Source organism: Ornithorhynchus anatinus, chromosome X1 (assembly GCF_004115215.2).
Source record: "Ornithorhynchus anatinus isolate Pmale09 chromosome X1, mOrnAna1.pri.v4, whole genome shotgun sequence".
Lineage (NCBI taxonomy): Eukaryota > Metazoa > Chordata > Mammalia > Monotremata > Ornithorhynchidae > Ornithorhynchus > Ornithorhynchus anatinus.
In genome coordinates, this window is record NC_041749.1 from 81,142,224 (window position 1) to 81,169,825 (window position 27,602).

Here is a 27,602-nt window from a genome sequence, read left to right on the forward strand (position 1 = left end):
AAGAAATGACTCCAGAGACCCTCATCCCAACAGATATCTTTCTGTGTTTCAGGAACAAAGAATCAAAGCAGCATAGCCTAGTGGATAGAGCATGGATTTGGGAGTCAGGAGGAGCTGGGTTTGATATCTGTCTTCCCACCTCTAGACTGTAAACCCGTGGTAGGCAGGGATTGTCTCTATTGCTTAATTGTACTTTCCAAGCGCTTAGTACAGTGCTCTGCACACAGAAAGCGGTCAATAAATACGATTGAATAATTCCGCCTCTCCCACTTGTCCGCTGGGTGACCTTGGGCAAGTCACTTAGCTTAGAGAAGCAGCGTGGCTCAGTGGAAAGAGCACGGGCTTTGGAGTCAGAGGTCATGGGTTCAAATCCCGGCTTGGCCATTTGTCAGCTGTGTGACTTTGGGCAAGTCACTTAACTTCTCGGTGCCTCAGTTCCCTCATCTGTAAAATGGGAATTAAGACTGTGAGCCCCACGTGGGACAACCTGATTCCCTTGTGTCTACCCCAGCGCTTAGAACAGTGCTCGGCACATAGTAAGCGCTTAACAAATACCAACATTATTATTCTCTGTGCCTCAGTTACCTCATCTATAAAACGGGGATTAAGACTGTGAGACCCACGTGGGACACGGACCGTATCCTACCCGAACAGGTTGTATCTATCCCAGTGCTTAGTACAGTGCCTGTCACATAGCAGGCGCTTAACAAACGCCATTAAAAACAACCACAAAAGAAAAACCAAAGCAGGACGTCGATGGGAATCCACTTTAGGCTAGAGCGAGAACTGGAGAGTACGGCGGAGAGGTGGTAGCTTTCAGGCTGGAGCTTTCACTCATTCAATCGTATTTATTGAGCGCTTACGATGTGCACAGCACTGTACTAAGCGCTTGGAATGGACAATTCCGCAACAGATAGAGACAATCCCTGCTCAGCGATGGGCTCACAGTCACTTTGTCCTTGCTTGCCGGGCCGCTCTCCTCTCAGGGCCGTTCTTTCCTCCCAGGCCCATCATCTCCCCCTCTGGGCCGTTCTCTCGCCTCAGGACCGTCTCTTCGGGACGGGGAAGGAGGCGGGATCAGGGAGGGAGGACGGGCGGGAATTTCCCGCCGAAGGCCCGAGGGGGGCGGGGGGCTCCCGGCCTCTCTCCCGCTCCCCGCCCAGGCGCCTCCCCGCGCGCGCGCGATCTCGGCCCGTCCTTTGCCTCGGAACCTTGGCGGAGCGGCCCCCCGCTTCCGAGAGCCGTTAAGGGAGGAGGACCGGAAGCGGAGGCGGTTGGTGCCGTTGGCGGGGCGGAGGGAGGCCAGTGGTGCGCGGAGCGGTCTCGGCGGCAGGAGGCGCGACCGGCCAGCCGAAGCGGCCCTCCTTTCCCCAGCCCCGGTCACGGATCCCCGCGCTCAGATCCCGGCCCCATGGCCTCGTCCTGCGCCAGCATCGACATCGAGGACGCCACGCAGCATCTGCGGGACATCCTCAAGCTGGACCGGCAGCCGGGAGGTGAGGTCGGCCGGGGCGGGCCGGGGCTCCCGACTCGGGGCGACCAGGCCGGGGGCTGACGATCCGGACCGGACCGCCCTGCCCCGCCCCCGGCACCCACCCGGTTCTCTGGCGACCGGGCCCCGGCCTCCGCCCACGGCGCGGGGAGGCCTTGCGGGCTACGGCAGCGAAACGGCCGGACTGCGCTCCGGAAGCCCCCTCCTAAAAACTAGAGAACCCTAAAATGGGAGAGGGAGGGCAAGTGCGGCAGAAAGCGCTTCTCAGAACTCCTAGGCCCCATGTCGGGGGGTTAGGGGGTGGGGGAAGATCGAAGAAGACAAAGTTTTCCCGCCACAGTCCCCCTTTGGGGGCCTCCGGGAAAGGCCCGACTTGGTCCGGCACGGGGCCCGACTCCGGCTGGGCCTTCACGGCCCGACTCCGGCTGGGCCTTCACGGCCCCTTCTTTCAGATTAAAGGGTCCCGCTTCCTCGGCTGGGAGTCTGGTAGTGCCGTTGCCGAAGGGGAGACTGGACCCTTTCCAATCCAACTGTAGGGACCAGAGCAGACAACAAAACGCCCAGGCGACGATTTGATCGCGCCCAGGTGGTTGGCAGATGCTCACTTAAGTCTTGCTGAGCTTAAATGTTTGGGTTCTTCGCTGTTTGAGAGAGTAGGCAGTTCCTGGTTCTTCAAGAACTCAGTTTTCTAGGGAAAGAGACGAAGCAGAGCACGTACACATAAATACAGTTTCAAGAGGGCGTTGTGCCCAGCCACGGCAAGGCTCCATTAGAGCTTAGAAGGATCGCTGGTATTGTTTGCTGCTTTACGCTTGGGTCACGACCTATTTTATGTGCTGCTTTACTCCAGAACAAAAGTTCAGTGGACTGACTGCTACTGGTAAGTAAATCCCTCCTCCCCTGAGCAGAGATTTAGCATTCCACAATGAGTGGATCATCAGCAATGGTATTTATTGAGCGCTTACTGGGGGGCAGAGCACCGAACCGAGCCCTAGCACAGTCCTATAGAGTCGGCAGACACGTTCCCTACCCAAAAGCGGATCTTGGAATTTGAGTTAAATATCCTAGAAGAGACCCCTGAGCAGATAACCGAAGAAGTTGCTGAACAGGGGCATCCGTTTAATTTGGAAACGGACGATGCGGCTATCAGTGAGGCGACTTCGAAAGTCCAACATTTCACTGCAAAATGCCACAACGTGGAGTGGTTCTGGCTGCCCGCCGCCGGATACAGATTTGGAGTTAGGAAGCGTTCACCTCGATTTTCGATAAAGCAGATTAATTTCTAAGATTGACAAAGACCCTGTTGGGGAGGGCAGTTCAGAGAAACACAGAGTGCTCGGGAGCAGCGGGGCCTAGTGGAAAGAGCACCGGCCTGGGAGTCAGGGAACTTGGGTTCCAGGCTCAGCTCTACCGCTCATCTGCTGTGTGACCTTGGGCAAGTCACTTAACCGCTCTGTGCCTCAGTTACCTTGTCTGCTAAAATGAGGGTTAAGACTGTAAACCCAATTTAAAACAGGTACTGCGTCCAACCTGATTAGCTTGTATCTACCCCAGTGCTAAATACAGTAGCTGGCATGTAGTAAGCGCTTAACAAATACCATAAAAAATGAAGCTAGGCTGCTACAAGGGGGTAATACGTGAAGACGAGGGGAAGGCTGCTGGAATATAAATTGGAAGAATTCTTCACCCAAGTTGGAAAACCACCAGTCAGTAGAATAAGCTTTACTTCTGCAAAGACTCAATTCAATTTCACTGGATTTAGTCAGTGCCATGTTATGCTTTGAATTACTTTCACAGAGATCAAACAATTGTTGAGTGATGTTTAACTTTATAGAGGATGTAAAGGAATTTAAAATTATTTTTCCAGCAGCTCTGAAGCAGCATGGCCTAGTGGAAAGAGCCCGGGAGTCAGAGGACCTGGGTTCTGATCCCTGCTCCTCCGCTTGCCTGCTGTGTGACCATGGGCAAGTCATGTCACTTCACTTCTGTGCCTCAGTTTCCTCCTCTAAAATGAGGATCCAATACCCATTCTCCCTCCTCCTTACTCTGTGAGCCCCATCTGGGACAGGTACCGTGACCAATCTGATGATCTTGTGTCTACCCCAGTGCTTAGTTCAGTGTTTGGTACCTAATATGTGCTTAAAAAATACCATCACCACCAACGTACGAAGTTTCTGGGAAAAGGAACCCCATGGGTCAGCTATTCACGATAGTAGTTGTAGAAGTAATTGTATTTATTAGGCGTATACTGGGTGCAGACCACTGTACCAAGTGGTGGGCGAGAGTACAAGTGGGACCCAGACCCAGTTCCTCGAGAGGCTCACAGTCTACGATGCAACCCTGCTGTGTCACGGGGTCTGCGCTCAGGAACCTGACAAGCCCCCTCACTGGTGGAGTTTGGAGGGGTGACTGGTAAGGTGCGCAACAGGGTGTGTATCGTCCTCATCCCACCCTGCTTAAAGCAGCTAATTCATGGAGGGGCCCAAGTATTCCCTAGGCGTTTGCGCTACCTTTTTGCCTGCCTGCCTACCTTGAATCAAAGACATCAGCCAGCACACTGTTGGGAATGGAAGGTTGGGTACAGCAGACTGTCATGGTCTCTCCTGGTTCCCGTCCCTGGTGTTGCGTCGCAGCTGGCCATTGCGGGGGTGGGGAGGATGCTGGGGGCGGGGGTAACGACGACCCTGCCCCTGAGGGTATCGGACTCCGTTTTAATACAGTCGATGAGCAGAGCAAGCCACTGTAGCTCGTGCCAGCGCAGGTTAAGTGTAGTGTGGGTCATTTGGGAGATACCGACGAGCTTCCCACGGATCTGGCTTGGACCACCTGCCACTGTCGCCGCCTATCCCTTGCTCAGCTGCTCATTTATTGGGAGAACAGACGGTGCCTCGTTCTGGAGAGAGGACCTTGCTGGGGTTAAACTCGGCCGCCCCTTCTGCTCCTAGGACATGCCTGGGGCATTGGGAGGAAAGCACCTGCTGAGACGATGCAGCATGGTCTAACGAAAAGAACACACGGAAAGAGCATGGGCCTGGGAGTCCGAGGACGTGGGTTCTAATCCCAGCTCTTCCGTGTGTCTGCTGTGTGACCTTGGGCAGGTCACTTGGCTTCTCTGTGCCTCAGGTACCTCATCTGTAAAATGGGGATTAAGACTGTGAGCCCCATGTGGGACAGGGATCGTGTCCGACCTGATTACCTCGTATCTTCCCCAGCCCTTAGAACAGTGTTTGGCACATAGTGAGCACTTAACATATATCACAGTTATTATTACTTTTAGGAGACAGGTGTGTGCCTGGCTTCAGGAGTCCCGGTCACATACAGAAGGGTTTGCAGGTCCCTCTCTTTCCTGTCAAGGCACCTCCCAGCTAGAGAGATCTGCTGGGCAGTTGCTGCTCATAACTCCTGCAGTTGGACGCTCTCGCCCAGCCAACAGATACCTCCGCTTCTGGGTTCCTGCCTTCTTGCCTTCCGAGCCGGTCCTTTGACTATTCTGTGAGAGGACCGGCCTAGCCAGCATCAGAGCCCAGGCTGTGGTTGGTCTTCCAGTTCACCCACACTCTGGAAACTCACCCAGCCTGCCCAGAACCTTCTGGGGTGGCTGAGTTGGAATCTCATGAAGGAATCAACACTTATTTGTGTTTAGCTTGGCTAACAGCACCCAGTTGCTACAACAGACACAGCTGAAAACAGCTATTCCTACATGTGCTGGTAAAGTTGCCAATTAGGATCAGGAAGGAGCCGTTCCTCTATTCTGGCAAAAGAAACCAGATTCCAGAGATGTGTTTGCCAGCATGCCTGCTTGGGAGCTCACTTGAAGGGTCATCTTTCTTCTCAGCCCCGCAGCACCTCTGTGCATAGCTGTAATGAATTTTCATGTCCGTCTGCCTCTCTAGACGGTCAGCTCCTTGTGGTCAGGGAACGTGCCTACTGCCTCTGTTGAATACGGTACTTTCCCCAAGTACTTAGTACAGTGCTCTGCCCACAGTAAGCATTCAGTAAACACCATCGATCGATCTGTTGGTCTGAGAGGGGCCTGCAGACCAGTTTCTCCTCGGTCATTTCCAGGATCTCCCTTCTTTCCTTTCTTGAAAATGGGCCACTTTCATCCGCTCCCAGTTGCCTGCCGCCGAACCTGCCACCCTGGGCCGGGAGGGCTGGGCATACATTCCCGAAGCATACTGGGTAGAATGGGGGCACTGGCCCCGGCACAGCTCTGTGAGCTCTCTGAGGATGCTTGCTAAATAGTTAATCACGAAATGGAGAGGTGGTGCCCCCACATCGCTTTGCCTACATGTTCTAATCGGTAGCCGATTGTACAGGGCGTTCACCTCTTTGATTCTCTTGCTATGTCGGATCTGTGCTTTGGGACACCCTGGGTTTTATCATTTGCCTTAATTACTTCAATTGTATTTAATAATAATGTTGGTATTTGTTAAGCGCTTACTATGTGCAGAGCACTGTTCTAAGCGCTGGGGTGGATACAGGGTGATCAGGTTGTCCCATGTGGGGCTCACAGTTTTAATCCCCATTTTACAGATGAGGTAACTGAGGCACAGGGAAGTGAAGTGACTTGCCCACAGTCACACAGCTGACAAGTGGCAGAGCTGGGATTAGAACCCATGACCTCTGACTCCCACGCCCGTGCTCTTCCACTGAGCCACGCTGCTTCCCCAATGTGCAGAGCACTGTACTAAGCGCTTGGAATGTACAGTTCGGCAACAGATAGAGACCATCCCTGCCCAATAATGGGCTCACAGTCTAAACGGGGGAGACAGACAGCAAAGCAAAACAACAAAACAAGACAACATCATCAAGATATACACCTCATTAACAAAATAAGGTAATAAATAATATATACAAATGAGCACAGTGCTGAGGGAAAAGGGGAAGAGCAGAGGGTGGGAGAGGAAGGGAGGAGGAGCAGAGGGAAAGGGGGCTCAGTTTGGGAAGGCCTGGAGGAGGTGAGCTCTCAGTAGGGCTTTGAAGAGAGTTAGTTTGGTGAATGTGAGGAGGGAGGGCATTCCAAGACAGCGGTAGGACCTGGGCCGGGGGTCAACGGCGGGACAGGTGCGAACGGGGGACCCTGAGGAGGTGAGTGGCAGAGGAGCGGAGTGCACGGGGTGGGCAGTAGAAAGAGAGAAGGGAGGAGAGGTAGGAGGGGTCAAAGGGATGGAGAGGTTTGAAGCCAAGAATGAGGAGTTTGTTTCATGTGAAGGTTGATAGGCAACCACTGGAGGTTTTTGAGGAGGGGAGTGACATGCCCTGAGCACTTCTGAAGGAAGATGATCCGGGCAGCGGAATGAAGAATAGACTGGAGTGGGGAAAGACATGAGGAAGGGAGATCAGAGAGGAGGCTGACACAATAATCCAGTTGGGATACTATGAGAGCTTGTACCAGCACAGTAGCAGTTTGGATGAAGAGGAAAGGGCAGATCTTAATGTCTCATCTTCCTCAGCTCCCCTGCTCTCCCCCAAGAGTTTTCTGCGGGGTCCCGAGGATGGGATGGGCCGGAAGTGTTTTACAGTTGCCACTCAGGGTGACTTTGGTCTGGAGAGTTTTTCCCATCTAGCGGAGAGCAGCAGAGACATCCTCTCTGGTGGAAAGTCCCGGATCCCTGGGCTGCAGGTTAGCTGGGAGCCCGGGGACAGCCGCCCCGATCTGACACGGGCTTAAGCGGCATCGCCGCCGCCGGTAGTCATATCGGCTCAGCAGCGCAGCTTTCTCCCAGGGTTGAGACCTCCCTTCTTTTATCGGTTTCAGGTTCAGACCTGGAGAGCCAGCGGGCATCCAGCTCCTTCAATGGGGACCTGAATGGACTTCTGATGCCAGAATCCCTGTCGAGAGAAGGGGCCAAGCCAGGCCTCCGAGTGGGACCCATGGCCATCCTGCAGGAAAAGCAGGTCATGTAAGTGCTCCGGGGCAGAAGGGGTCACAGTGGGGATGGCAGTCTGAAGAGGGACCGGCGGAATTCCCGCCTCCCCCAAAAACTTAGGTCATGCTCCTTGGAGCCTGCGTTTTTGAGGTGTGAAATGGGGCAAGTAATCCCCCCCGCTCTGCCTGGGATGGGCATGAGCAAGCAGGAGAGTCTGTAAGGCGCTTTGGGGATGAAAACTTCCCCAACCCAGCGAAGAGATGGGAAAGGAAAGCTAGCAGTTCTAGGTGGAGTGTGCAGGTAAATGGGCTTCAGGGGGTTTTACTGAGTCCTCCCCTCCTGGGAGGGAGGCACCTGAGTCTCCTCAGCAGGCAGAAAACTCCTAGAAGTGGGCTCATGCCTGCGGGGCTGGGTGGAGGGCAGTGCCAAGCTGAAGGATGGATGCGGAATTGTCCCTAACGGGCTGTGGGAGTCGACCTGTCGGTCCCGGGATCATTCAGCCTTCCCTTCCTCGTTTAGCTGCCTGTCTGGGGATGACAGCTCCACCTGCATTGGGATCTCGTCAAAGGAGGTGGAGATCGTGGCCAGTAGCGACTCCAGCATCTCCAGCAAAGCCCGAGGGAGCAACAAGGTAAGGAGTTGAAGTTGGGATGATGATAATAATAAAAATAGTGGTATTTAAGTACTGACTATGCGCCAAACATTGTATTGAGTGCTGGGCTAGATACAAGATCATCAGGTGCCACATGGGGAAGGAGAAGTCTCTGGTTGAAGGAGAACAGATATCGAATCCCCATTTTGTAGATGAGGGAACTGAGACCCGAGAGAATTTGAGTGACTTGCCCAAGGTCACACAGCAGGTTTGTGGTAGAGCCGGGTTTAGAACACAGGCCCTCTGACTCCCGGGCTCTTTTCGCTAGACCGCTCTACTTCTCGTAGCTGAATGGCGGGGGCTTGGGCTTGGGTGGCTTCTCAGGTGGTGACCAGTTGGTTCTCGGGCAGGGAGAAGGATGCATCACAGCTGAGCATTGAGCGGCTCTGGTCTGGGTCCTTATTGGCAGTAGTTGGGCGATTTCTCGCCCGTGTACGAGGAGGGCAGCTTTCTGGAGCCCCACAGGTAGGAGAGCCTGTGGCATCTCAGTGCTGCTGATGGAGCTCTACCCAAGCTGGGAGCTGGCCAACGCTGCTGCCGCCATTCTGAGAGGCTTTCCCTCCTGTCCTTGCTGCCCCTCCCAGGGTTTTCGCTGAACCCGTCCTTCCAATTCCCTTGCTCCTACTTGGTCTCGCCTGACGTTTTGGTTTGGGGAAAACTGCAGGACTGGTAATCCCTTTTCCAGGGCTGCGGGGGCGGGGAGGAAGAGGAGCGGCTGCCCCCAAGATAAGCTCACAAAAGTAAAAAAAACGATTTCTCTTGAAAGTGAGTTTCTGGCCACTTCTGTCAATCAGTCATTTATTAGAAACTTATTGTGTGCAGAGCACTGTATTAAGGGCTGGAGAGAGTACAGTATAACAACATAACAGACATATTCCCCACCCACAACGAGCTTACAGTCCAGAGGAGTGGACAGACATTAATGTAGATAAATAAAATTACAGATACGTACATAAGTGCATTTCTGGTTTGGTGCCAAACACTTAGGCTTCAGCTGGGCCATGACTGGTTCTGGGATGGGCCGGGAGGGCGGTGGTTGGACTGACCCTGATCTCTGGCCTGTGCACAGCTTTACCTGGCACGGTAGGTGGGAGGCGGGAGGCAGGGGAACCTCTGTCTCTACTGCTCATCAGCAGCTCCCATCCTGGATTGGAGGCTGGCTCCCTGCAAGGTAGGAGTTGGCAGTCAGAACAAGGGAGTGGTTTAGAATGGAAAACCTCTGATCTCCGGAGTTCAGCAGAGCCTCGGTTAGCATTCTGGACCTGGGTCTGCCCTTGGCTTGCTGCAACTTCTCCCTTCAGCTTCTAGGGACAGAGTTAATGACCTTCTTCATTCAATAGTATTTAGTGAGTGCTTACTATGTGCAGAGCACTGTACTAAGCGCTTAGAATGGACAATTCAGCAACAGATAGAGACAATCCCTGCCCAGTGACGGGCTCACAGCCTAATCGGGGGAGACAGACAGCAGAGCCAAACAGAACAAATCAAAAACAAGACAACATTATCACGATAAATAGAATCAGGGGGTGTACGCCTCATTAACAAAAGAAATAGGGTAATAAATACTATATACAAATGAGCACAGCGCTGAGGGGAGGGGAAGGGGGAGGAGCAGAAGGTGGAGGGGGAGCAGAGGGAAAACGGGGGAGCTCAGTCTGGGAAGGCCTCTTGGAGGAGGTGAGCTCTCAGTAGCTTCTTCCCCTCTCCAGGTCGGAGAGTGAGCAGGGGGAGTTCTTCCATGAAAAATGCTCCAGGTGGGAGGGGACTGCTTCTCCACCTCATGCCTCTTATTTTTTCTGTAGGTGAAAATCCAGCCGGTGGCAAAGTATGACTGGGAGCAGAAATATTACTACGGGAACTTGATCGCTGTGTCCAATTCCTTTCTAGCCTATGCGATCAGAGGTGAGGGGTATGGCTGGCTGGCCAGCAGTGTTTTGGGGTTCTCTGGTTTTTCTTCATTTTTTTTTTTCTTTTGCCCTCTTGGGTCCTGGGGTACCATCAGAGCGCCTAGTGTCTTTCTTCGTCAGAGCTGAAATGCTGGTATAAGAGGTCCACTGCAGTCCCCTCTCCCTGAGCCCTCCATTCCCAGGTCTTCAGCCTGAAGAGAGGTGAACCCTGGGGATGAGGAGCCAGGAGTCTGGACTGTTGTGCCTGGGGCTCCAGTGAATTCACCCATCCCCCTGGGTCTAGGAGGGGAGAGTAATTCTCAGACTGGGGGAGGTGGGAGAAAACCCCATGCCCTGCCTGGCCTTTTGGGACCCAGTGGAGAAGTTGTTTGGGGTGGCTGGGGCTGTTGACCTGAGGCCAGACAGCGGGGCATCATGAGACCAAATGGCCGGCCCCAAGATGGAGAAGGAGAGAAGCAGGGGAGCTGGGAGACGGGGAGGCCTGAGCTGTGTGGGAGAAGGGAGGGGATAAGGGCTCCCTGAGACCGAAGGTGCTTTCATGGACTCATTCAGGGGTGGAGAAAGTGGGAGAACTTGTCGCCGTGAGATTGGACTTCCTGGTTCCCTCTCTTGGGGCATCACTTAGGGGTTCGGTGGGGATTCTGGGTCCTAGGAGTCTGGCAAGGGGGCTGGAATTTGGGCTAACTTATTCTGTCTCCACAGGTGCCAGCAATGGCTCAGCCATGGTGCGAGTGATCAGCGTCACCACAGCAGAACGTACCTTGCTTAAGGGCTTCACGGGCAGTGTGGCGGACCTGGCCTTTGCACATCTTAACTCACCTTACTTGGCGTGCCTAGATGAGGCAGGCAGCCTGTTTGTGTGGCACCTGTCCATGGAAAATGGCAAGATACAGTATCCTTGCGAGAACTGAAGCCACTCCCCCAGGTTGGGAAATGGCTTTTATTTCCCCAACAGATGGGCCAGCCTTTCTTGCTGGGTTTTGGTCAGCCGAGGCTATCTGGGAGCTGGATCTGCTGGCTGACTCTCCCTCTGGGCTCAGAAAGGTTGCTTCTGTGCTGCTCCTTTTTTGGGGGCGGGTGGGCCGGGGGCCACTCTTGGTCCAGAGGCTGTCCTCTGGGAGTTTCTGGGCTTCTTCTTGGGTACACTCGGTGGGGGATTTGAAAGTCCAAAGTTGGCATTTCTCCCCGAGGGGAGTTTCCTGTGCCTGCTGCTTGGCCCACTGGAGCTGGGGAACTTTCTAGATGTGTGTGTGTGTGTCCGCGAGTCCCCGTCCCCCCACGTGTGCTACCTCGACTAGCTGCTTTTTGCTTCTGGAGAGGGCTGTCCTTGGGCATCCAAAGAGGAAGTCCATCTGTGAGCCCAATCCTCCCATCAGGAGTACCGATCCTTAACTTGGGCTCAGAGAGGATATTGTGGTGAACATCAAGCGGCCTGATGGCACCCCGCTGAACCATTTCCGCCGGATCATCTGGTGCCCATACATTCTTGAGGAGAACAGTGAGGAGAGCAGTGAGGATGGCAGCCAGACACTGGCACTGCTGCATGAGGACAGGGTGAGGGAAGGGGTTGGGCTTTGGTCAAGGACGGGGGATTGGGGAGCAGCGTAGCCTGCAGTAGAAGTGAGCCGAATGATCACCCGGAAGTTTCCCGGTGGTCGGCCCCGCGAGCTCCCGAGACCAAGTGTCCCGGTGGTGCCCTCCTGTGCCCCTTTTAAAGTCCGGCGTGGGTTCAAGTTGACCCGGGTCAAAGCCCCAGAAAAGCTAGGTCATTCATTCGTTGTCGTTCCATTCATTGGGTCGTATTTATTGAGCGCTTACTGTGTGCAGAGCACTGTATTAAGTGCCTGGGAAAGTACCATACAACAGTAAACAGATGTATTCCCTGCCCTCAATGAGCTTACAGTCTAGAGGGGGGAGAACAGACATCAATACAAATAAATAAATTACAGATATGTACATAAGTGCTGAGGGCTGGGAGGGAGGAAGGACAAAGGTCCAGTTACAAGTTGGCCTGAGCCTCTCTTCTCCCCCACATGAGTTTCAGCTATTGATGCTGCCACTCACGTGGGATGCTTTAGCCACGTGTACACACTCTGTTGAAGGAACACAGTTCAGGAATGCTATTGGAATGCTTCACGTGCATTCCTTCCCCCACCTGACGTGAAGTCAGGCCAGAACAAACCACAGTTTTTTTGGTTTTTTCAAGGGAGTCATAGGAGCCTACAAAGCCAGAGCGAGTAGTTCTTGCTCAAGGCCTGAGGACTTCTCGTCTCGGTGCCCTCGAACATGCCGACCCCCAGCTCCTCGTTTCTTCCACATCCTTCTCCCCCTTCCCTCCCCCCCACTTGCCTAGTTAGCCATGTAAGACAGTGCAAGAGTTCCCTTTGTCCAGGTGGGGTTGGAAGAGGCTGAAGTGCCACTGGGAGGGATGGGCAGAGTCTCAGCTCTCAGCTGTAGGCGACCCACTAGAGGTCTTTTAGCCCAGAATAAGATAGGTGTGGGGAGGGGAAGAGGAGAACACCACACTGAAAAACTAGGAAATGCTGGCTTTTTCACAGTGCGTGTTCCAGAAAGCTGGCAAGTGGTTCGGGTGAGGGTGAATCTACCAGAACCTGACTATTTTGCCCCAAAGCAGCTCTGCAAGGGCGGAGCTGCACTTCTGGCCGTTGTCTCCCTCTGCCTGCCGGTCCCGGGGGATTTGTCCAACGTAGCTGACTTGGAAGGCCGCCGAATCCTGACCACAAGGTCCCCCCAACTCCATGTTGAGCTACCTGTGCCCCTCGGAGGCTGATTTTGCTCTCTTTTCCCAGGCCGAGGTCTGGGACCTGGAAATCCTTCAAGGCAACAACAGTTCCTGGCCCATGGACATCACGCACATCAAGGAGGGCTTTATCGTGGTGAAGGGTCACAGTATGGTGAGGACAGCTTCCCCCTAGCCCCAGGGGAATCACATCTCCCTGTCACTCGGTGCCCCGGAGCCTCCATTCCTCCGCTGCCCTGGACGCGGCAGCCCTTTCTCTTGGTCTTCCCTCCACATCCCCTCCTGAGGATCTGGGGGTGGGAGACTAGGAAGAGCACCCATTAGGCTGGGAATGGGCTTACACTTCAGAGGAGAGGTGTCTCTCCCATGGCCCCTAGTCAAACAAACATTCCCTGGAGGGTGGAGCAGGCTGTGGGACCAGGTGGGGGCTGGACACTGACAGCTCTGCTAGGATCTTAGTTCTCTCTGATGGTGGTGATGATTCATTCACTCATTCAGTCGTATTTATTGAGCACTTACTGTGTGCAGAGCAGTGTACTGAACGCTTGTAATGTACAATTTGGCAACAGATAGAGACAATCCCTGCCCAACAACAGGCTCACAGTCTCAAAGGAGGAGACAGACAGCAAAACAAAACAAGTAGTCAGGCATCACTACCATCAAAATAGATAAACAGAATCATAGATATATACACATTGTTAATAAAGTAGAGAAATAATATTCAGATGTACACAAGTGCTCTGGGGAGGGGAAGGAGTAGAGTAGAGGGAGGGAGGAGGGGCATAGGGGAAGGAGTAGAGTAGAGGGAGGGTGGAGGGGCATAGGGAAAGGAAGGGCCCAGTTTGGGAAGGCCTCCTCGAGGAGATGAGCTCTCAGTAGGGCTTTGAAGAGGGGAAGAGAGTTAGTTTGGCGGATGTGAGGAAGGAGGGCCTTCCAGGTCAGAGGTAGGACGTGGGCCAGGGGTCGACAGCGGGACAGGCGAGAACGAGGCACTGTGAGGAGGTTAGCGGCAGAGGAGCAGGATGTATGGAGTGGGCTGTAGAAAGAAGGGAAGTGAGGTAGGAGGGGGCAAGGGGATGGAGAGCTTTGAAGCCAAGAGTGAGGAGTTTTTGCTTCATGCGAAGGTTAATAGGCAACCACTGGAGGGTTTTGAGGAGGGGAGTGACATGCCCAGAGCGTTTCTGTAGAAAGAGAATCTGGGCAGCGGAGTGAAGTATAGATTGAAGTGGGGAGAGACAGGAGGATGGGAGTTCAGAGAGGAGGCTGATGCAATAATCCAGTTGGGATATTATGAGAGCTTGTACCAGCAAGGTAGCAGTTTGGATGGAGTGGAAAAGGCGGATCTTAGCAATGTTGTGAAGGCGAGACCGGCAGGTTTTGGCAACGGATTGGATGTATGGTGTGAATGAGAGAGCGGAGTCAAGGATGACACCAAGGTTGTGGGCTTGTGAGATGGGAAGGATGGTAGTGCCGTCCACAGACGGGGAAGTCAGGGAGAGGATGGGGTTTGGGAGGGGAGATAAGGAGCTCAGTTATAGACATGTTGAGTTTTAGGTAGTGGGCAGACATCCAGGTGGAATGTCCAGGAAGCGGGAGGAGATATGAGCCTGGAGGGAGGGAGAGAGAACAGGGGAGGCGATGTAGATTTGGGTGTCATCTGCTTAGTTGAAGCTGTGGGAACAAATGAGTTCACCAAGGGAGTGAGTATAGATCGAGAACAGAAGGGGATGAAGAACTGACCCTTGAGGAGTCACTACAGTCGGGATGGGATGGGGAGGAGGAGCCCACATAGGAGACCGAGAATGAACGGCCAGAGAGATAAGAGGAGAACCAGGAGAGAGTCCATGAAAACTAGGTTGGATAACATGTTGAGGAGGAGGGGATGGTCGACAATGTCAAAGGCAGCTGAGTGGTCGAGGAGGATTAGGATAGAGTAGGAGCCATTGGATTTGGCAAGAAGGAGGTCATTGGTGACCTTTGAGAGGTCAGTTTTGGTGTAGTGGAGGGGACGGAAGCCAGATCGGAGGGGGTACAGGAGAGAGTTGGAGTTGAGGAATTCAAGGCAGTGAGTGTAGATGACTCGATCTAGGAGTTTGGAAAGGTAGGAGGGAGATAGGGCGATAACTGGAAGGGGCAGTGGGGTCAAGAGAGGGTTTTTTAGGTTAAGGGAGACATGGGCATGTTTTAAGGCGGAGGGGAAGAAGCCATTGGAGAGTGAGTGGTTAAAGATGGAAGTTGAGGGGAGAAGGGAAGGGGCGATAGTTTTTATAAGATGAGCGGGAAAGGGGTCTGAAGCACAGGTGGAGGGGGTGGCATTTGCAAGGAGGGAGGAGATCTCTGAAGATACTGCTGGGAAGGATGGGAAAGTAGAGGAGGGGATTGAGAGCCGGGGGGATGGAGAAGAGGGAGGGGTGACTTTGGGGAGCTGAGACCTCACATGAGGGTGAGGAGTGATGATGGACTCCGCCGTCCCAAACGCCAGACCAGCCCTGGTCCCGAAGACTTCACGGGGCCTAGAACCTGCCTAAAGGAGTGAATCGTTAGGAGAGTGGTTTGCGCCACACTCCGGGCCTTGGCTGGAACCCCACTGGAGGAGATGAGGGGACGCGAGTGGCCACCATGGAAACTAGTGAGGCCTAGTGGACATAGAATATGGGCCTGAGGGTCGGAAGGACTTGGGTTTGAATCCTGGCTCTGCCATTTGCCTGCTTTGTGACCTTGGGCAAGTCGCTTCACTTTTGTGCTTCAGTTACTCCATCTGTAAAAATGAGGATTAAGACCTTGAGCCCCAAGTGGGATATGGACCCTATCCGATCGGATTAGCTATATCTACCTCAGCACTTAGGACCGTGCCTGGCACATAGTGAGCACTTGCAAATACCATTAAAAAAAACCCACCAAAAAATAACCCACTCTCCGGACTCCTACACCTCTAGAATGGCAGCAGAGCCCCCTGACCTCCACCCCACCCCCCGCCCCACTCCCTGTTGGAAGAACCTGGACTGGCACTGTGCTTTCCTGGATTCATAGAACAGTGGTCTTTCCAGTGGACCAGTAAGAGTGGTGCATTGGTTCTTTTCTCTGCACCTAGTGATGCAGTGCTGGACAAGAGAGAGAGAGAGAATCTCAGGGATCAATCCCGTGTGGGAGAGCTGAGCTTTTCCATAGTCCACCTGGGCTGGGCCTCCTGCTACCCCGTGTATCCGGGATCTCTCATCCTGACTGCAGGGATGGTGCCTTTTTTCAGTGCCTGGGTCTGGGTCTGTTTTAGTGCCTGAGTGAAGGAGCCCTCTCTCCAGATGGGACGGTCCTCGCCACCGCCAGTCACGACGGTTATGTTAAGTTTTGGCAAATCTACATTGAGGGACACGATGAGGCAAGGTGAGGCTTGGAGGAGACGGGTAACCCCCCACCCCAGCGGAAAGGCAAAGCTAGGGGCTGGGTTGGGTTGGGTGGGCTGGAAGTCTGGGTTGGGAGAGTCGGTGCAGAGCTCTGTACTGGTGTGCCGGGTCCGAGGCTGAGATGCTGCTTCAGCCTGAAACGGGGATGGCGAAAGGGGAGGCAGGGTGGCCAGTCAGGGTAGCCGGGGAGAGTGACTTGATGGCAGTACCGAGCCTGACTCTGGAGCGACTCAGCTCCAGACTGTCTTGAACCCTTTTCTTTGAGGTGGGCGGTTCCGAGCACTTTGGGTGGTCCAAGTGGGCAGCCCACAGGCCTGGCCCTTGACACCTTTCCTCCCTGCAGGTGTCTCCATGAGTGGAAACCCCATGAAGGACGGCCTCTCTCCTGCCTCTTGTTCTGCGACAACCACAAGAAACAAGATCCTGAGTAAGCCTCTTTCTCCCACTTTTTTCCCCCTCTTTCCCCCTTCTTCTTCCTGGGAACCTTGAGGAGGATTTGAAGCCTCCTCACATGAGCTCAGGGGCCCCGATTTGGGAGCCTCTGTCTGACAGCCGGTCTCTGTGGTAGACGATGGGGTGGTGGGGAGCGGGGCCAGAGAGTCCTAGAGAAGGATGGAGAGGCCCAGGCTGAGAATGGGGACTGCCCAGTGTGCCAGCCCCCAAGCTCTGGTGTTGCCCTGCAGGGTCCCCTTCTGGCGATTCCTCATCACGGGAGCTGACCAGAACCGTGAGCTGAAGATGTGGTGCACCGTGTCCTGGACTTGTCTGCAGACCATCCGGTGGGTTGGGGGCTCCAGGGGAGAATCAGCGGGCGGTGGGAAGGAATCTGATTGCCAAGGCTCTGACTCAGGGTATGGGGTCAGGTGGCGGGAGTTGCTGGCTACCTTCCTCTGGCTCCCGGAGAGAACCTCACTGGACCCGCTGGGGCTGTGGGCGGATGAAGGGGAGGAAGGAAAAGGAGCCAGACTTGGTGAGCCTGGGAAGGGCCTGGGGGCTTGGAGCTTCCACTCCCCGTGGCATCAGTCTCTTCCCTCTGTCCTCAGGGAACGAGCTGCGAATGTCTCAGTCCTGTGGCCTCCCCTTTTCTAAATCGGGTCGGGACCCAGGGCTCTGCCCTTCAGCCCACCACCCCAGTCTTGGCCGGGGGCTTGTCGGCTGTGTAAGAGGCAGGACTCCTGGGTTCTGGCCTCGCCTTTACCGAGAAATCGGCCTAGCCGTTTACCGCCCCGTCCTGTTCTTTCCCCCAGCTTCTCCCCAGACCTGTTCAGCGCTGGGAGCGTGCTCCCCAGCCTCAAGGTCTGCCTGGATCTCTCGGCCCAGTATCTGATCCTCAGCGATGTGCAGAGGAAGGTAGGGCTGGTGGAAGGGTAGCGGGGAGCTGGGCAAGGGAAGAAGGCCCAGGAAGAGCAGAAGCGTTCGGGGCTCAGGATGAGGCAGGCTAAGGGTAGAGGGGCGTGGGCCTGGGAGGGGAAAGGCTTCCGGGACCTAAGGTCCGGAACAGGCGGGGCTCGGGACGTGGCAGATGTAGGATTCGAAGGGTGGGAGTGGGCGGGTTTCTGGGTTCCAGGCCCTGGACCATAGACCCCTCTTCTGATCCTGGAAAGGTCGGGGTCGGGCTCGGCCTCCCCTGCCTCCCTACACCCACCCTGAGTTTCGGGCTGCGTCCGGCTGCGGGGACCGGGAGGGTGGCCGCTCTCGGCACGCGCGTTGGCCGCAGTGTCCCTGCTCGCAAGTGAAAGAATTGCCCGGGGACGGCCATTTTTGAGTCGGAGATGAGTGACTTTGGAACTTAAGAACGGACTAAGCCTGACTGGCAGGGGGGCGGTGGCTGAAGGAGGGGCAGGGTCCCGGGTCCAGGGGGTTCAGAGGTCAGGTGGCTTAGCTAGCTGTGGTGCGGGGTGCAGGTCCTGTATGTGATGGAGCTGCTGCAGAACCAGGACGAGGGCAGGGCCTACTTCAGCTCCATCTCCGAGTTCCTGCTCACCCACCCGGTACTGAGCTTTGGCATCCAGGTGGTGAGCCGCTGCCGGCTCCGGCATACCGAAGTACTCCCCGCTGAGGAGGAGGGCGATGGCTTAGGCACAGGTGAGTGCCTGTTCTCCATGCCTCTTCCTGGCCTCCCCCGTCCCTGCCCCTCCCCCTGTCCCTGCCCCAGCCCAGCCCAAGTGCTGAGGTGGCCCAGTTGGTCCAGCACAGCCTGTGCAGGCGTGGGCAGCGTTTCCTGGTGGGCGCCATGGGGGACAGGGGGAGCATTGGGTCTGGCGGGGTTGGGGCGGGGTGGAGGGGCCTCAGCCTGTGCCCCTGTCCTTGCAGAGGGCTCCCAGGGGGCTGGGGCAGTGGAATCAGCCGCCGGCGTGCTCATTAAACTCTTCTGTGTCCATACCAAGTGAGTACCAGGGCAAGGGGGCCCCTCTGTCTTCCCGTAGAGGCTGCTCCTCCAGAGTGGCCTTTGGCCCCTCCCTCCCCACCACATTTCCCCTCGCCAGCTTTGCCTGGCTCTGCTGCCCCCCATTGGGGCTGGATGGGCTAGAGCCCTGCCCGCTCCTAGAGCAGACACTACCCGGATTCTGCGTGGATGCTGCATCTCCAGCCCAGCGGCTGGGCCCGGTCTCCCCACCTGTGGATGGACGCTCCCCGCCCCTGCAGCCTCCCCATGTGGTACTGAGGAGGCCCTCTCTCTGCCCCCTTCCTACCCCAGGGCCCTGCAGGACGTGCAGATCCGCTTCCAGCCTCAGCAGAGCCCCGATGTGGTGGCCCCACTGCCCCCCCATGCTATGTGTGAGGATTTCGGTAAGTGTGAGGGCAAGACGGGCCAGTCGGAGTGAGGGGGGTTGGGGAAGGGATGTGGAGGCTCCTGAGGGTACACTCAGCTCTCGGGATCCCACCAGACAGAGTGGAGGACTGTCTCATTTCTGTATTTCCTTCTTTTTTTTCCCATCACAACTGCGGCTGCTTGTTGCCCCCACCCCCACTCCAGGATGGGGGTCCCAGCCACTCTCATTCCTGCACGCTGTCTTGCCCTGGGCTCTGAGCTGATCGGGGGGCCAGAAATCCATTGGGGAAAAAGGGTTGGAACTCGAGAGCGGAGCTAGTGCAGCATCTTTAAGGAAGGCAGCCATCAAGTGGTTTCTCCAAGTACCCTTGAGAAGCAGCGTGGCCTGTTGGGCTGGGCCTCAGGAGACCCGGCCTCTAATCCCCAGCTCGGCCACTGGCCTGGTGGGGTGACCTGGGGCAAGTCCCCTGTTCCTTCCTCTGTAAAACGGGGATGAAATACCCATTCTCTCCCTCCTCCTTCCTTGGGCTGTGAGTCCCGATGGCATGGTCTCTATCCCAGCGCTTAGCACGGGGTTGGGCGCAGAGTTCGCGCTGAACCAATGCTCCATTTCTAATTGGTGTCTTATTCTTGCTCCTGGTGGAGGCAGAAGAATGGGCTCGGGGGACCGCTGGTCTGAGCCAGTAGCGGGCAGGCTTGCTTTAACGTTCCGATGTTCCCCCTCCCTTGGATGCCCCCAGGATTTGGAGAACCCCTGCCAGAACTGGGCTCTGAAGGGTTGGACTCCGACAAAGGCTCCGGGCACAGCTCTCAATCTGACCTACGGCGCATCTCCGACCTGCCCTTGCCCTCTGACTTCCTCAGCCTGGCCAGTGAAGTCAAACCCAAGCTTATGACTCCCGACGCTTTCATGACACCGAGCGTTGTCTCTCTGCAGCAGGTGCCCATTGCCTCCTACCCTTAAATGCCGCCTGGCGGGGAGACAGGCAGACCCCGAGAGACCCCGGTGATCCAGGATTGGGAGAGGACTGGGGGGGCGGGGGTGGGGGGCAGGGATCGAGGTGAGCAAGGTACCCGACCGCGAATCCGAAGAGTCGTCTTCTCCCCCACCCTGAGCAGCGGCCCACATCGGCCCCTTTTGCTTCCCTCCCTTTTTACTTCTTTCCCCGTCTCTCCCCAGATCTCTGTGTCCCCTGCCAGCAGTGGCAGCTCACTGACAGCCGTGACTGGCTTGAGTAGCGCTTCAGCCTCTGACACCCCGATTCCCAGGTGAGGAGAGCCCCTCCAGAAGTTGCTGGGGCGGAGGACTGAAGGCGCGGTGCACTTTGGGTGGGGATGCTTGGACGGTCGGTCCGTCGAGCGGTCCGTCAGCGGTCCATCGGTTGAGCGATTACTGTGTGCAGAGCACTGGGCTAGGGGTTCGGGAGAAGGCAGTACAGAGGAGGAGGTAGGGGCACAATCCCTGTTCACCAGGAGCTGACAGACGAGAGGATAGAGTTGGTTTGTTTCCCCTTGCCACTCCCAGGCCACCTGAAGACTTGACCCTGAGCCCCAAGCTGCAGTTGGACAGCAGCCTAACTCTTAGCAGCAGCAGCGGCAGTTTGCAAACCAGTCCCCGCAGCCACGGCGTCCTTCTCCCTGGCCTGGCCGACAAGCTGACCTCCAAGGGGCCCGTCCAGGTGCGTCTCTTGGTCCCTGCAGCTGGGGGGCCGGGGCGGGGCGGCCCTGGGGGCCCACGGGGTATGGGCTTCCCCCTCGAGGCCGGCGGAAGCAGGGCGGGGAGGCTGGGATGCTAAGCGGCTGACTGAGCCGAGGTTCCTGAGCCGGGCCAGGGAACACCCCCCCCAACCCCCGTTACCTCTGGAATTGCAGGAGGTGGACCCGCTGGTGGTGCCTCAGACCTCCCCGACTCGGACCCGCTCCCCAGATGTCATCTCTTCAGCTTCCACAGCCCTGTCCCAGGACATCCCCGAGATCGCTTCGGAGGCCCTGTCCCGCGGCTTCGGGCCTACTCCTACCCCACCCGAGGGTCTGGAGCCCGACAGCATGGCCTCTGCTGCCTCTGCTCTTCACCTGCTGTCCCCGCGGTCCCGGGCCGGCCCGGACCCCAGTCCCCAGCATGGCCTGATTGGGAGCCCTGGAGAAGGGGACTGCCGGGGCACCCCCTCACTACTGGAAGTGACGCTGACACAGGAGACGGGGGTGGCTGACAGCCAGGCCTGGCCTGCTGCCCCCGACATCACCCGCGAGACCCGCAGCAACTTGGCCAACAGGTGAACCCCCACCCCCAAGATGGGGCAGGATAGGCTGGACCTGACCCTGATCACCATGCCTCCCAGTCACCCTACCTGGTTTACGCTGCCTGCTCCCACCTACCTGGCTTACCCTGCCTGCTCCCCTCCCTCTCCAACGTTCTTCTCGTCTTCCTTGGTCTGTGACTCATTTGCCCTTCCTCCCTCCCTCCCTCCTCCTCCTCTCTTTCTGGGTGACCTCTGGCCTTCGAATCCATTGGGGTGCTCCGGGTTCTTCAGCTGAACTTCTCCCTCCCCTGCTTGCTTAAAGGACCCTGAACCTCCATCAGGCTCCTGTCCACAGCTGCTGGGATGTGACAGAGAGCGGGCCTAGATAGAGGTGACCAGTTTGGGAGTGGGTCGTTCCCCACCATCTCAACTGCTCTGGCCAAAAGGAGGCCCAGGGCCCCATGTAGGTGGTGAGCTCTGTCCTCTGGGGTCACGGGCTCCCCGGCCCCTCCCAGCAGTGGCGGCTGTTCTCTCTCCCCCAGCCCCAGAGACGACATCCAGGAGAAGCTTAAGAGTTCGGCCTTCCGACACGCTTACCCCCTGCTGCAGCATGACAGTCAAGACGCTAGTGCTGAGCAGAGGTGATTGCGGTCTGCCCAATCTGGGGGCCCAACCTGGCTCCTTCTCCCCTCCGGCCCCAAGCTTAAACCCGCACCACCCTTGTCTGCTTTTGCCTTGGGTGTGAGTACTGTTCTACAGTGAGAAGCAGCGTGGCCTAGTGGATAGAGCACGGGCCTGGGAGTCAGAGGACCTAGGTTCTAATCCCGGCTCTGCTGCCTGTCTGCTGTGTGACCTTGAGCAAGTCACTTCCCCTCTCTGTGCCTGTTACTTCAACTGTGAAATGGGAGTTATTGTTACTTGAGAGCTGGTTCTCTGACCTTTCCCCTTTGATTTTGCCCCGCTTGTGTTTCCTTTGGGTTCCTGGGACCTCGGCCCCGAGGGAGATGTGAGGGAAGGGTTCAGAGGGACTGTCCCTCCTTCCGTATCGTGAATGATGCTCACCCTGTCCTGTTCTCTTCTCCCTCGCGCCCCCAACCCCCGGTCTCACAGTGACCACGATGATGAGTTGGCTAGCTTGGCCTCCGCCGCTAGCAGCTTTGGCCAGGTGGTCATTCCTCGGCTGCCTGTGAAGGATTGGAAGACCAAGCCTTCCCCCCGTACTTCTCCCAAGCTTAAAAGGAAGGGCAAGAAAGATGATGGGTAGGTGTGGGGCTGGCAGTTTGGGGCTGGCAGTTGGGCTCAGTGCAGGGAGAAAACAGGATCTGTGCCTGTGGGACAGGGGGCTTAGGTCCACTTTCCTAGACTGGACTGGGCTGGGACTGCTAAAAAAAAAAAAAGTGAGGGCTCAGGGCCGTGTCTTGGCACCCGGGGCTTTTCCTTGGGTCCCCCCCCCCCCACCGGACTAACCCAAGTCCCTGACTCAAGTGAAAGCAGGGAGAGCTAAGCAGCTTACGGTGGAAGGAGGGGAAGAAAGAGGAACTCGGGTAAAGGATGGGCAGGGTGTGACTTACAGAATTTTTGCACTCCCATTGCAGGGACACATCTCAGGACCCCCAACTGACTGAAAAGCAGGTAAGCAATCTTTCCCCCTCCTCACGCCTCCCACACCCGTCCCGGCTCCCCAGCTGAAAGCCTGAAGACAGAAGCTCCTGGCTATTGGGCCCGAGTCCCCCAAGCCCGGTTTGTCTGTGTACCCCACATTGGTCGTATTGGTCTCCTTCCTTCACCCTCGGCACTGCCCACTCCTCAGGGTGAGGGGACTGGCTGCTCATTCACCAGCCAGCCCCAGGGGGCCAGGTTGAGGAAAATGGAGCTGCTCCTTCACACCCCTGCCCTTGCCCAGTGTGATACCCCCCACTGACCCCCCGCCCGCTGACCCATGCCAGGTAGCAGAGCCCCCTGAGGAGTGGCTGGCCTTAGTGCGCGGGCAACAGCAGGATCTGATGGAGCTGCGACAGAACCAAGCAGAGCTGCTGCAGCGGCTGAGTGATCAACTGGACTCGATGCAGAGTTCCCTCATGGGCCATATGGAGAGAGTCCTTGATTCGAGGCAGGAGCATGAACGTATCCACCGAGGAGCAAGGGAGTCATTCCCGGTGGGGTGGGCTTGGAGGGGGTGCGGTGGGGCCAGGCCGCGAGCCAGACCGGCCTGGGGGAATTCCTTAATGGACGTCTCAGAGAGGCGGCTGGAGCGGGCCTTGGCTGAGGGTCAGCAGCACAGCGGACAGCTGCAGGAGCACCTGTCGCAGCAGCTGTCCCAGGCTCTTTCCTCAGCTGTGGCCGGCCGGCTGGAACGCACGGTGCGGGAGGAGATGAAGAAGACCGTGCCGCAGTGTGAGTGTTGACGGAGGAGCTGGGCTGGTGTGGCGCAGGGTAGGGGCTGGGTTGGGTGAGGCAATGGCGGTCCAGATCCCCAACGTCGTGGGGATTAGGCTCCCCAGTGCCAACTAGGCCTGGAAACCCTGGTGGCCCCCAGGGCCCCCAGGCTACCAACAGAGTGAAGATTGTGGTTCATTCATTCATTCATTCAATAGTATTTATTGAGCACTTAATATGTGCAGAGCACTGTACTAAGCGCTTGGAATGTACAAATCGGTAACAGAGAGAGACAGTCCCTGCCCTTTGATGGGCTTACAGTCTAATCGGGGGAGACAGACAGACAAGAACAATGGCAATAAATAGAATCAAGGGGATGAACATCTCATTAAAACAATAGGAAATAAGTAGAATCAAGGTGATGAACATCTCATTAACAAAATAAATAGGGTAATGAAAATATATACAGTTGAGCGGACGAGTATAGTGCTGACGGGATGGGAAGGGAGAGGGGGAGGAGCAGAAGGAAAGGGGGGAAAAGAGGGCTTAGCTGAGGAGAGGTGAAGGGGGGGATAGGGAGGGAGCAGAGGGAAAAGGGGAGCTCAGTCTGGGAAGGCCTCTTGGAGGAGGTGAGCTTTAAGTAGGGTTTTGAAGAGGGGAAGAGAATTAGTTTGGCGGAGGTGAGGAGGGAGGGCATTCCAGGACCGCGGGAGGATGTGGCCCAGGGGTCGACGGTGGGATAGGAGAGAACGGGGGACGGTGAGGAGGTGGGCGGCAGAGGAGCGGAGCATGCGGGGTGGGCAGTAGAAAGAGAGAAGGGAGGAGAGGTAGGAGGAGGCAAGGTGATGGAGAGCCTTGAAGCCTAGAGTGAGAAGTTTTTGTTTTGTGCGGAGGTTGATAGGCAACCACTGGTTGTTGGCGTGTGTGTGTGTGTGGTGTCAGTGGGCGGGGGGCATCCAGTTGACTATTTACCGCACCTGGGCCTTGAGCAGGTGTGTCCAGGAGCCTGGAGCCTGTGACAGGCCAGATGAGCAGCTCGGTGGTGGCCAAGCTAACGGCCGTGGAAGGCACATTGAAGGAGAGCATCACCAAGCTGGTCAAGTCCAAGGTATGGGATTGAGAACCCTGGGGCAGGGGGCATTAAGGCTCTTTCCCTGGAACCCTGGAGGTGGTAAGGGGAAGGAGTGGGGGCAGTAGGGGGAAGGAGAGGGGAGAGGGGACGGGATCTGAGCCCACGGGGCCCTGGGCGGGTCCTCACTCCTTCCCGCTCTTTCCTGGGCTTGCCCTAGAATCTGACGGATGCCATTGCCCGAGCCACAGCCGACACGCTGCAGGGGCCCATGCAAGCCACCTATCGCGAGGCCTTCCAGAATGTGGTTCTGCCTGCCTTTGAGAAGATCTGTCAGGCCATGTTCCAGCAGATCAATGATAGCTTCAAGCTGGGCACCCAGGAGTGTGAGTCCCGTGGCCCCTCGCCACTGCCTGCCTTCCAGTATCCCCTGGTCCTTGCCAGCGCCTCCTCTCCCTCCTCCCCACAAGGTCCCTTCAGGTGGATTCCTCCCTCTTTTCTCACTTGCTCTCCTCACCCAAGCCTCAGCCTTGGCCTCTGTGTTCTGGGGATGAGTCCGGGACCCGGATGCGGGGGTTTCTGTGGATGGGACCTGCCCGGGGATTCGGTGGGGGCCCCCTCGCGGGTCCTCCCTGATCCTCTCTGAGCCGCTTTTGGCCTTCCCCCAGACCTGCAACAGTTGGAGGGGCACATGAAGAGTCGGAAGAGCCGGGAGCAGGAAGCCCGGGAGCCAGTTCTGGCACAGCTCCGGGGACTGATCATCTCCCTGCAGAGTGCCACCGATCAAATGGCAGCCACCGTCACCAGCAGCGTGCGGGCCGAGGTGCAGCACCAGCTCCACGTTGCCGTGGGCAGGTGAGCGCAGGGGGCTGGGGAGCAAGGCTGGCAGTTTAGAGCTAGCTTTTCGCGGGCTGGATTCAACCCGCGGGCTTCGGGCAGACGTATTCTGCAGGGCCATTTAATGGCCCCGGTCCTACCTAGAGATAACCGGTAGGCGTTCCACGGTCTTGGGATCAGCGCACACCGGATCATTCCCGAGGCATTCGGCCTTCGGTGACCGGGCTCTACCGGAAACTCACAGCCGGAACCAGTATGGCTTCCTGCCTGCTGGATGTGGCCGCGGGAGGCCTCTTGGCTCCCTCCGACTCCGTCGTCTTCCACTCGAGGAATAGGAGTCTGGGTTGGGGGAGCGGGCAGCCCAGTTCCGGGAGGGCGGGAAAGATTCCGGCTGCTCTTCCTAGCCCGCCCCCAGCTGGGCCCTGGGCAGCGGAGGCAGGGGGCGGATGAGGGTGCGAGGCAGCCGGCTAGAGCCCTGTGTTCCAGGACGCCCAGGCCCGTCTCCCTCTTCTCTCCTGTCCCAGCATGCAGGAGTCGATCCTGGCCCAAGTGCAGCGCATCATCAAGGGAGAGGTGAGCCTGGCCATGAAAGAGCAGCAGGCGGCTGTCACTTCCAGTATCATGCAGGCCATGCGCTCGGCCGCCGGGACTCCTATCCCCGCCGGCCACCTGGATGGTCAGGCCCAGCAGGCCCACATCCTGCAGCTGCTCCAGCAAGGCCACCTCAACCAAGCCTTCCAGCAGGTATCGCCTACCCACGGCCCCACCTCTCCCTTCTCGCTCTTCCCACCCCGTCTGCTGGAAACGGTAGCGGCTATGCGGCCGGCGGGCCAGCAGGGGGGGCCAGATCCCCCCCCCCCAGGTTTGGCTCCAATCCGACCCCCAGCGGCTTCGCCCTTCTCCTCGGTCCCCTCTCGCTCTCTCTTTCCCCTTCCCACTGCTGCCTCTTCTCATCCCTTACGCTGCTCACCCAACTGACCCTGTTCTTCCACCACCCCTGCAGGCCCTGACAGCTGCCGACCTGAACCTGGTGCTCTACGTGTGTGAGACAGTGGACCCACATCAGGTGTTCGGCCAGCCGCCTTGTCCCCTGTCGCAGCCCGTCCTGCTGTCCCTCATCCAGCAGCTCTCCTCCGATTTAGGCACCCGCACTGAGCTCAAGATAAGGTGAGGGAGGGTTGGAGGCTCAGCAGAGTCTAGCCTGGAGATGGGGCTGGGGGCGGTGGGGGACCTGTCACGCGCACGGCTGGCTCCCGTCTGGTTCTCCACCCTTCCCCGGGCGGCCAGATGGGGCCCCAGCTTAGGTCTTCCCAGAACGAGAGGGGACGGGCCTCGGCCGGTCTCTGCTCCACCCTGCGAAGCCCACGGGTGCGGAATCAAAACTGGGTCCGAAAGGGTTCCACCCCAGGGGAAGCGGGGGGCCGCTCTGCCCTGCTCTGAATGCCGGCCTCCTCCCGCAGCTACCTGGAAGAGGCAGTAATGCATCTGGACAATGCCGACCCCATCACCCGTGACCACATGGGCCTGGTCCTGACGCAAGTGCGCCAAAAGCTGTGCCAGTTCCTGCAGGCCGAGCCCCTCAACACCTTGAACAAGTCGGCCCGACGCCTCACCATCATGTTGCAGGGCCTGGCTTCCCCCAATCTTAACTAATAGGTTGAGTGGGGGGGGGGGGTAGGGAAGGGAAGGGAGAAATTGGGGGGGGGGTTGACCTTGCCTGCTAAGGTCAGGCTTTCCCGCTCCCCGTTTCCACATTATGTGAAAGTTGCTCCTGCCCAGCCTTCCCTATACCTGGGGATGAAGGAGGCCAAGAGGAGGGGCAGGAATCTTGGCCTGTTTTTTTCAGATGCCTACAAAGTTTCTTCTGAAATTTGACTTTTGTCGAGAGGGAACCCTAAGCGTGTGACATCCCTCCCCCCAGTCCCCAGTCCCTCTCTTCCCCCCACACTCCCCTCCTGGCAGCTCCTGCTCTGGAGTGTAAGTGAGGGAGTGATGTTTCTCCACCGTTCCCTAGGCCAGGTGGGTCTGAGAGCGGGAGGTATCCGGTCCAGGCTGGGATGGTGCCGCTACTGTTCTCTTGCCCCGGGGGAGTGCATTCTTAGAATCGGTTATGTTACTCTGAGTGGAATTTTACATATTTCCTTTTTATCTCCAATTTGGATCTTTCTGCTTTTGAGAAGTGCTGGAGAGAAATTCAATAAACACCTTTTGGAGAAAAACC

General features: G+C 56.9%; 1 protein-coding gene across 1 annotated transcript; it reads left to right on the forward strand.

The window, feature by feature from the left end:
- The first annotated feature begins 1,248 nt into the window (after positions 1–1,248).
- EDC4 (enhancer of mRNA decapping 4) lies at positions 1,249–27,602 on the forward strand. Its single transcript, XM_029050898.2, has 29 exons — positions 1,249–1,496; positions 7,254–7,398; positions 7,885–7,996; positions 9,820–9,919; positions 10,627–10,816; positions 11,328–11,478; positions 12,735–12,839; positions 15,957–16,066; positions 16,430–16,513; positions 16,770–16,865; positions 17,334–17,436; positions 17,991–18,171; positions 18,400–18,472; positions 18,785–18,876; positions 19,600–19,799; positions 20,040–20,128; positions 20,385–20,538; positions 20,732–21,132; positions 21,642–21,740; positions 22,210–22,359; positions 22,695–22,731; positions 23,046–23,223; positions 23,338–23,493; positions 24,468–24,583; positions 24,765–24,930; positions 25,213–25,399; positions 25,906–26,125; positions 26,385–26,548; positions 26,842–27,602. The coding sequence occupies exons 1-29, from the start codon at positions 1,412–1,414 to the stop codon at positions 27,032–27,034; spliced, it is 4,137 nt and encodes a 1,378-aa protein (XP_028906731.1). The 5' UTR covers positions 1,249–1,411; the 3' UTR covers positions 27,035–27,602.

Excerpts from the sequence above, each read along its gene's own strand:
- EDC4 (XM_029050898.2), top strand. The coding sequence starts at position 1,412 with ATGGCCTCGTCCTGCGCCAGCATCGACATCGAGGACGCCACGCAGCAT. Across the intron at positions 10,817-11,327 it reads ATGGAAAATGGCAAGATACA|AGAGGATATTGTGGTGAACA; the intron begins GTATCCTTGCGA and ends ACTTGGGCTCAG. Across the intron at positions 20,539-20,731 it reads CCTCCAAGGGGCCCGTCCAG|GAGGTGGACCCGCTGGTGGT; the intron begins GTGCGTCTCTTG and ends CTGGAATTGCAG.